We start from the raw sequence: 10,018 nt of genomic DNA on the forward strand, positions 1-10,018 counted from the left end.
CCAGTGCTTGTCTTACCTCCTTCCTAAATGTCATGCAACACTCTTCCTTTTTCAACTTCCACCATTTTGTCCTCACTTCAGCCTTTGGTTTCTTCATCTTCCTCACTGCCAGCGTCATCCTACACACCACCAATCTATGCTGTCTGGCTACACTCTCACCAGCCACTACTTTGCAGTCACTAATTTCCTTTAGATGGCGCCATTGACACAAAATGTAGTCTACCTGTGTACTTCTGCCTCCACTCTTATAGGTCACCCTATGTTCCTGTCTCTTCTGAAAGAAAGTATTCACAATAGCCATTTGCATTCTCTTAGCAAAGTCAACCACCATCTGTCCTTCAGCGTTCCTCATCTGAGTCCAAACCTGCCCATCACCTCCTCATCATCTTTGTTTCCTGCGCCAACATGTCCGTTGAAGTCTCCACCAATTACAACCCTCCTTTTGTAGTCACTCTCACGAATCCAAATTTGCTTTTTTTTTCGCGTGTTATATTTCTGCTGCTCTTTGTCATGCATGCGTGTGTGTGATTTCAGTTGTATGCGGGTGACTTGGAATCGGAGTTCAGTCAATTCCAGGATTGGCTGCAGGTGTTTCCGTTGTTGAAAGGCCGAGCGATCGGCGAGGATGCTGACGAAGACGAGGACGACCGCCTGATGGGAAAGTACAAGGTCATTCTCAATGACACACTCTGCAAAAGAGATTCACAAAGACCAATTGGAATTTCAAACCATTCAGCTCATTCAAGTCACCAAGAAAATTTGCTCTCAACAAAAAATTATACATTTTCACCGCAAAAATGTGTCATAAAAATTCCCATCTTTAGACTGTTCATGCGAACTTTGCCATAATTTTCTTTAAATTTCAAAATGAAAGCAAAAAATATTTCTGGGGTGTTTTTCTCCTCCAACCTTCAATTTTTTTTGACCAATCTGACCAGTTCCAATTTTAGACTGAGGCAATTACCACAACCCTATTTTTCTTGAAAAAAAAAAAAGCAAAAAAAATTATAGCCCCGATTTACAATGTTTTTGTTTTTCTCCTCTAGTTTGTACATTTTTTGGGACTGATTTGAAACATTCCAACTTTAAATTGTTCATCTTATTCTTACCACTACAGGGTTCCTTCCTGGTCTACCAGATCGATTCGGATGAAGAAGATGACGTCAAGTGTTACATCACCAAAGGAATCCCCCAAAACTCGCCGGTCAAGGTGCTGGTTCGCATCTATATCGTCAAGGTGACAATCACAAAAACAAACTTTCCTGTGCTGTGGTTTCTGTCCACATCTGGCTAATAGATGGAAATGAATGCAGATTCTGTACCAAATAAGTCACAGGATGCAGATTGAATTTCTCGTCTTCATTTTCTTGTCGCAGGGCACCAATCTGGCTCCCACTGACCCCAATGGCAAAGCAGACCCGTACTTGGTGGTCCGCATTGGGCAACAGAGTCAAGACACCAAAGACCGATACATCCCCAAACAACTCAACCCAGTCTTTGGAGAGTGAGTAGGGTCTATTACTATTTTATACATGCACATTCTAAAAACATTCAATGTTTATTATTCTCCACTCATTTATGTGTCTAAGTTTAGTCTAAGTTGTTATGCTATATACATATGTGTGTCAGTCCTATCAGTGAGTACCGAGGAAACAAACATTTTTAGATTGTTGAAGCTACATCATTAATTCTGCCTAATACAAGACCGGCCCAGCTTTTTTCCTTAACCACAGTCAAAATTATTTCACAAATTTTTGAGTATGAAAATACAGTCAGGAATCCACTACAGTAAAGTCTCGTTATATCGATATTCAAGGGAGTTCGAAAAAATATCGATATAACCGGGACTATCGATATATCCGATCCTGCGTCGAACTTCATTAAACAAAAGCCGCCAAAAGAGGGCAGCCAAGCGCCATATAAGAAACGGAGCTGGCCATTAGCTCCCTTTTTTTTGGGTGAGAGATGTTCCCCCAATGTTGCCTCAAAATGGCACATATAATTCTTTAATGATTGTAAACATGTATGCTTTAATCTTCAGAACTACAGTGTATTTGAAACATATTCATAACTGGATGTGTAACAAGAAAGCATATTATCCGAATCTGAAACCATTGTTTGGATTCACAAGCAATGCAAGACGTCTTGGCGTGAAGTCATTTTTATTTGCATTTGAATAAAAAGTGACATCGGCTGTCCTTTAATACACAGTATGGAATGTTAATAATTTTCAAAATCATCGCGCTTCAGCAGACAAAACAAGAAACATTGTTGCAAAAAACGATTGCATTCATATACAGTACAGTGGGCATGTACATAACACAACAGGGAAACTGCAACGCTTACATCTTACTGTATTATGTATACAATTTAAAAAAGTCATCAATCTTCTTCTGCTTCCCATTTTAACCTTTTAACACAAACACTTCAATCTCGTCTGCTACACACGAGCTAGCGTCTGAAAATGAAAATGGCTCTGCTACACGGGTGCTGGGCACGTAACCAAGTCACCTGACCAAGTCGACCAATGGCGCGACTGATGGCGTGACACGTAACCAAGACACGTGACCAAGTTGACCAATGGCGCGACCGATGGTGTGTCACGTGACAAAGTCACACGGCCAAGTCGACCAATAGCGCGACCGATGGCTGCTCATGTGACCAAGTCGACCAATGGCGCGATCGATGGCGGCTCACGTAACAAGACACGTGACCAAGTTGACCAATGGCGCGACGGATATATCGATATAAACAACAAAAATGGCCGGCGGGGGATGAAAGGGAGCACCGTAATAACCGGATTATCGTAATAACCGGGTATCGTACTAAACGGTACTAATTATACATAAAAAGACTAGAAATGTGCAAGGGAAATGAAAATAGTATCGTAATAAGCGGTACTATCGATATAACCGATATCGATATAACGAGACTTTACTGTATTTGCTTTTTTTCTGCATTTAACAACTCCATCTAAAAAAAATTTGGCACCCCCAGCGCTTGTTTTGTGACTCCATCTCAACTGCTCAGTGGGAAACAAGTTGAACCAAGATATCTGTGTCTTCTGTCAGGGTATTTGAACTGACGGTGTCTTTCCCGTTGGAGACGGAGCTATTGATCAGGGTGATGGACCACGACATGGTGGGCGCAGACGACTTGATCGGGGAGACACGGGTGGACCTGGAGAACCGATTCTACAGCCGACACCGCGCCACTTGCGGCCTGGGCCTTTACTATGATGCGTTAGTTTTGCCATCGCCATCACTGCTTGTGTCTCAAGTATCCGGCGGTAGTCAATAATTCAGGACTTTTTCATATTAGTTATATAATTTATCATATTAACTCATTCACTGCCCCATGATGTGCAAAAATGTGTCTACGCCAGTGCCAGGGTTTTGTCATTTTCACTTAAATTGCAGGACCTGCAGAATATTGAGTGTTAGGACTTCATAAACATTCAATAAAGCGTTCGGAACTTTAGTTAATTAAGTTGTATTGGTCTGTAGCAGTGGTTCTTAACCTGGGTCGGTCTCAGGGGTTCGGTGGATCCTCCGCCACAGAAGTCCACCCATCAGTTTAGTCGGCAGTTAGTAGGCACAGTCATTGGAAGAAGGGTTCGGTGAATGAGCATATGAAACTGGTGGGGTTCGGTGCCTCCAACAAGATTAAGAACCACTGGTCTAGAGTCATCTGAGCTTGAAATGGGGGTGGCTGTATAAAATACAAGACAATACATACATATTGATTTAACAAAAGCTGAATCTGTAACAAAGCGCTAAAATGGATGCAAGGCAAATGCTGTCCCCTCGTGAATGGGACAAAAACATTGTCTGACCAGCGCTTTATCGGCACCCGTGCAAGAAAAAAACAAAACCCGAGCAAATTCAGAAATAGTGCTCTATGTCACTTTTGAATACCTGAATAAATTCGGGAATGGCATCGAATGAGTAAATTATATAATTTATCACAGTCAAAAAGTCACCAAACCTTGGTTTCATTTCAGTTTGAAGCCTTTTTTGTGACTTATTCGATCTTTCCGTGGCTCTCTAAAATACATTTTTAATGCATTTAAGGACGCTTCCCGAATGCCGTTTGATTAGTGACATCCTCATTTCTGCTATCTCCCTGCAGCGAGGGTTACAACGCATGGCGGGATGCAAAAAGGCCTTCCGTCATCCTGTCCGAGCTCTGTAAGAAAAACGGCATTCGGGCCCCGGAATATCGTCCGTCTGAAGTCAAAGTCCTCAACAAGATCTTTAAGATCCCAGCAGAAGCCATCCCAGAAGGTAAGACGGATCTTGGACCCTGATGGACTTGACATGGGCTAAAACATGTCCCCCCCAAAAAAAATATCAAGTAGATTTGCTGAAGACGCATACGCATTCAGCCGAGGAGGAAGCGGCGATGGAGGAGCACGCGGCCGTCAGCGTGCTGCGACGTTGGGAACAGATGAGCGAATTTGTCCCGGGAGCTGTTGCGCTGGTCCCTGAGCACGTTGAAATCCGCTCGCTCACCAACCACGACAAACCGGGACTTCCGCAGGTAGTTGCGGCGACGGCTCATTGCAGATTTGCTTCATGCAGCAACACTGCTTCTGTGGTCGTCCCATTTTTGACAGTTATCAAGTCACTTTTGACCTCAATTGCGGTTTCTGTGTGTGTGTGTGCGTGTGCGTGCGTGTGTGTGTGTGTGTGTGTGTATGTGTGTGTGTGCGTGCGTGCGCGCGCGCGTGTGTGTGTGTGTGTGTGTGTGTGCGTGCGTGTGCATGCATGTGTGCAGGGTTACCTCCACATGTGGGTAGACATGTTCCCGACAGACGTTCCAGCGCCGCCCCCTGTGGACATTAAACCTCGGCTACCCATACAGTACGTACTGCATTTCGCTTTACACTACTTATCCCCCCCGCCTCCCGTGTACCAGTAGGTGCTTTTTTTTGTAACCACATCAAGGACAGCACCTTTTTCTTCCTCAAAATATGGCACTCCACTGCTTTATTTTATTTCCTGAAATTCTTCACCAATTGATTTTTTCCCCCACCCCTCACTGTCCTGCTTTTTCTGTTTTTTCCATCCAACTCTGTTGTACAGTACAGTGATACCTTGGTTTACGAACTTAATTGGTTCCCAGACAGAGTGTGTGATGTGAAAAGTGTGTAGCCCATAGGAAACCATTAAAATGAGAATAATGCGTTCCCAGATTCCCATAAAACATAATTTTCTGCTTTCTAATTTTCTAAGCATTAAAACTACACAAAATATACCTTATTTCATGTATAATAAAAGCAATATGGTATTTTAATTAAAGAAATAAACTGTGCTGTCTAATAAAGTCATTTTATTTACCTTTGTGATGGTCGTTGATGGGTTGATGGAATGGAGTGGCCGGTTTCCTCAGCATTAAACACTTGATGAGGAACATAACCTTCTTCTTTCACCATCTTGAGGAATTATCCCTTGTGCGTGCTTTCTCTGTGATGATTTTGTTCTGTTTAGCTAGGTTAATAGCTTTTTGCATCAAGTGTACAGATGGCTTGTGTGGGTTGTTTGTGGAGCCTGATTGGTGGGGTATTTTAACCTTGCAGTCTACACTCTGCCTTTAAACTATCAAAGTTGAAACTCTCCCACTGTCGTCTGCCTGTCTCTTTAATGTTTAAACCACCTCCCCTCACTGCTGCGTTCTTGACCAATCACGTGGCTTTAACCGAAGACTGGGGGCGGGGAATAGAGGACAAAAAAAAATCGGCAGCCATTTTCTTTTTGGAGTACGGCTTCACTCTCTCCCTATCTGTAAACCCCACCTCCCTCACTGCTGCTCTCTTGACCAATCACGTGGCTTTAACCAAAGACTGGGGGCGGGCTGTGATCGACGGCAGCATTGTCGTTGGCTACCAGCAGTTGAGACAAACTGGATTTGCGCCTAATGGACTTTGTAAGATCGGTTCACAATTTAAAAAACGTTTTTTCCCCATGTAAAAGTTGTACATTTTTTGACATAATAAAAAAATATATATAAAATAAGAGGAAAACGTATAAGTTGACCTGTATGGTATTTTTTTCCTTCTACTGTACTTTTGTAACCCAATTGCTTTCTTTCTCCACTAATTAGTTTCTCCATCCAACACTACCACGAGACATTTCTCTGAAACACATTCCAAGTCCTAAGCTTTCTGTTTTCCACATGAACAGATACGAACTGCGCGTGATCATCTGGAACACGGACGACGTCTTCCTCGACGACGTCAACCCGTTCACCGGCGCTGCGTCATCCGACATCTACGTGAAAGGGTTAGGCGCCGCATGCACTGGCTATATCCGCAAAGCTGACTGCTGATTGGCTCTTTAATCCTTTTTTTTCTTTCCGATGGCATCCAGTTGGATTCGAGGCCTGGAAAGCGACAAGCAAGAGACGGACGTCCACTTCAACTCACTGACCGGGGAGGGAAACTTCAACTGGAGATTTGTTTTCCGCTTTGACTACCTGCCCACAGAGGTCTTTCAGGACAATAACTTGATGATATTTATTCATTTATTTATTTATTTTGGAGGGGTCCTAGTATTACTCTTGCAGTCACCCGGTGATTGTTTTCAATGGCTCATTGGTGCTTTTGTTGTTGTGTGTGCTGAAGAAAGAAGTGGTGTTCAAGCGCAAGGAGTCCTTCTTCTCTCTGGAGGAATCCGAATTTCGCCAGCCAGCCGTTCTCACACTCCAGATTTGGGATTACGACCGCATCTCGGCCAATGATTTTCTGGGTGAGACAAGGCCCGCGTCCTCGAATGAGTTTCGGATTTTCATTCATTTATATAATTTTAAATAGTATATAATAATTTTAAAGCGTTCTTTACTTTCATCAATGAAATGTTTTCCAGAAGAGTATATTTTTTTTAACTCATTCACTGGCAGATGTGCAAAAATGTGTCCACTCCAGTGCCAGGGTTTTTGTCATTGTCACTCGAATTCCAGGACCCACAGAACATTGAGTTTTAGGAGTAGATAAATATTCAATGCAGCGTAAGAAATCTTCGATTCTGTTCTTTCATCAGAAAAAACAGTTAATTCCTAAATGATAGGGTCTGGAGTTATATGAGCTTGAAATGAGGGCAGTTGTCCAAAATACAATGTAATACATAAATATTGGTTTATATAGCGCTTTTACAACAGCTGAAGCTGGAACAAAGCGCTAACATTGAAAAAAAAGAAATGTTGCCCCCATGTTGCCCCAATGAGTTAAGAACGTTTCACTGCCACAAAAATTTAGCATTTTGCTGGAAAAAAATACAATTCTATGATTATTTATTTTTTGCATGAGGTGAGAAAAAGTTTTGCCTTTTTGAGCGAGAATGTTATTTTGATCAAAGAAAGATACATCACAAATTGTGCTTGTGTGCCAAAGGTTCTGTGGATCTTCGGCTCAGCGCGATGGTGCGCGGCGCCAAGTCGTCCGGCAAGTGCACGGCGCAGATGGCCAAAGATCGGGCCGGCCCACGAGCCTCCATCTTCCGCAGCAAGAAGTTGAAAGGCTGGTGGCCGGTCACCCGCCAGCAGACGCCCGAGGACCTGCAGCGCGAGGAGGCTGAGCGCAACCAAAAGCAAAAAAAGAAGAAGAAGAAACGTGTGAAGATGGACGACGTCCAGTTCACCGACAGCGATGGAAACGTCCACTTGCTCATGGTCACCGCAATGTCTTTCTTGCGGCTGCCTGCATCCAAAATTAATTACGTACAGCTTGTTCCCCTATACACAGATTTTTGTTTTGTTTTTTGTGCGCAATTTATACAACCCAAAAATTTTTTTTTGCAGAAATTCTCACTTAAAATTATATGTGGATAAAAATATATAATACATAAATAAATAAATAAATGCACAAATTAATTTATTGATTAATTAACACATAAATAAATAAATAAATAAATAAATAAATAGGTCAATGGGGGGGATGGGTGAATGGGTAAATAAACAAATAAATAAATGGGTGGATGGTAGAATGGGTAAATAAATAAACAAACAAACATACATAAATAAGTTAATAAATATATACATGCATAAATACATAAATAAGGGAATGGGAGAATTGATAAACAAACAATCACATAAATAAAAAACTAATAGGTGAATGGGAGAATGGGTAAATACATAAACAAACAGATAAATACATCCATCCATACATACATACATACATACATACATACATACATACATACATACATACATACATACATACATACATACATACATACGTAGGTGGATGGGAGAATGAGTAAATAAACAACCATATACATAAATGAATAACTAGATGAATGAGTAAATAAATGAATAAATACATCAAATATCTTTTGCGTTTGTGAGTATTATTTTAACAAATATTGGGAACGAAATGTAAATAATCTGTAAATGTGCAAATCCGTCCACATGTTTTGCATTTTGGAAGAAGGCCTCAACGTGTCAGACAAAACTTGTGCCGTCAAGACTTTGTTGATGCATTGTGTGTGTCTTCACAGGGTAAGATTGAGGCAGAACTCCAGTTGGTGACGTTGGAGCGAGCCGAGGCCAATCCAGTCGGACGAGGCCGCAAAGAGCCAGAACCACTGGACAAACCAAAGTGAGACACACACATGCACCAAAGGTCATCCATTATTGCTGTTGATAGTGACCTCAAACATCAAAAAAAAAAATTGTAATTGCGTCCCCTCCCAAAAAGTATTTCTCACCGTCATACAAGTGTACAAAGAAGTGAAACATTATTGTAACCGTTACAGTCGTCCCACCACCACCTTCACGTGGTTCGTCAACCCCATGAAGACGTTCATCTTCCTCATCTGGAAGAAGTTCAAGAAGTTTATCGTGACTTTGGTGATTCTCGTCCTGGTGGCGCTCTTCTTGGGCCTGCTGGTGTTCACGCTGCCGCAACAATTCACACGGCTCCTCGTCGCTGGGTGAACAACGGCAACGTTAGGCCCTTTCATTGAGGGCATGAACAGTCAAGTAGACCTGGAAAGTACTTTTGGGGGTTGACATTTCCTCTTTTTTTGGGGACAATTGACTTAGTTTTCTTACTTTTTAATTTTGATTTGTAGCATTCTTTTTCATGCACTAATGGCAGCCATTTTTTAAAATGTTCACTTTTTTTGTGAATTTTGCCCATGTTTGAAAATTCAAGATTAACTCGAACATTTCACAAGTGAAATTAATTTTGACGGAATTCTTATGTCATATTAATGTTGAATTGACACTAACACATTCACCGGATTCTTCATTCATTCAGTTGTGTACTTATTTCTAATGCTTTGTAAATAATAGTTTTCCCTACAAGACTCTGAATTAACTGAACTTTGTTAAACCTTTTTCCTCTATACCCTATGGTTATTATTTTACTTTATAACTTTTTTAAACATATAAAAGCAAAGCCAATGCCAAAGATTTTGCATTATGTACCCTGTAATTTTAAAATGTTTAAAATGGGTGAAATTGCATACTTTTCTCATGAATGTATGTCGTGATGGTCTGTCAATACATTTATAGTGTAGCAATACTCATTTTTATTTTGTCTTCATTGACATATTTGGTATGAAGACGAATTATGAGTTATTACAAGTTTTAATTTTGTTACTAACTACATTTTTAACAGGAAACTTGAAAATAAATGGCCACTTAGCAGTTTTTTTTTTTTTTTTGACGATACTAGTGCAGCGTGTTCTACCGGAAACAAATTCCTTGTGTGTTCTACATACTTGGCAATAAAGATGATTCTGATTCTGATAAATGTCAAGTCTCACAATTTGTTCGGGAGACTTGTGATTTTGATCACAATACTCACTTTATAAAGCAACTATTGACACAATACAGACAGTTAATTTGTAAGGTAAAATAAAATGTAAAAAACAATACATTTTTATACTAATTGAATGTATAAACAATGAGAGCATTTTTTTGCTTCTAATTTACACTTTTGTAACGCTCACATTATTTTAACACCCATCGCATTTATGATTTCTGAAACTTACATGTATGCTTGAAACCGTGC

The 10,018-nt window shown here is 40.8% G+C and overlaps 1 protein-coding gene across 3 annotated transcripts in view; it reads left to right on the plus strand.

Moving 5' to 3' along the window:
* Positions 1-9,961, plus strand: part of fer1l4 (fer-1 like family member 4) — a 30,123-nt gene extending 20,162 nt beyond the window's left edge. The window contains exons 37-49 of one of the 3 annotated variants that reach the window (XM_089011255.1): positions 535-669; positions 1,118-1,237; positions 1,377-1,504; positions 3,072-3,242; positions 4,132-4,286; positions 4,358-4,542; positions 4,780-4,865; positions 6,186-6,284; positions 6,372-6,489; positions 6,626-6,749; positions 7,391-7,716; positions 8,496-8,596; positions 8,754-9,961. In XM_089011255.1, coding sequence (XP_088867381.1) covers positions 535-669; positions 1,118-1,237; positions 1,377-1,504; positions 3,072-3,242; positions 4,132-4,286; positions 4,358-4,542; positions 4,780-4,865; positions 6,186-6,284; positions 6,372-6,489; positions 6,626-6,749; positions 7,391-7,716; positions 8,496-8,596; positions 8,754-8,934 — 1,929 coding nt within the window. In that variant the 3' untranslated portion in view covers positions 8,935-9,961. The remainder of the gene's footprint in view (positions 1-534; positions 670-1,117; positions 1,238-1,376; positions 1,505-3,071; positions 3,243-4,131; positions 4,287-4,357; positions 4,543-4,779; positions 4,866-6,185; positions 6,285-6,371; positions 6,490-6,625; positions 6,750-7,390; positions 7,717-8,495; positions 8,597-8,753) is intronic. The other 2 variants (XM_089011256.1, XM_089011257.1) reach the window with 2 other exon arrangements.
* Positions 9,962-10,018: the final 57 nt, after the last annotated feature.

Source organism: Hippocampus bargibanti, linkage group LG12, assembly GCF_051943395.1.
Source record: "Hippocampus bargibanti isolate YZ-2025 linkage group LG12, ASM5194339v1, whole genome shotgun sequence".
Classification (NCBI taxonomy): domain Eukaryota; kingdom Metazoa; phylum Chordata; class Actinopteri; order Syngnathiformes; family Syngnathidae; genus Hippocampus; species Hippocampus bargibanti.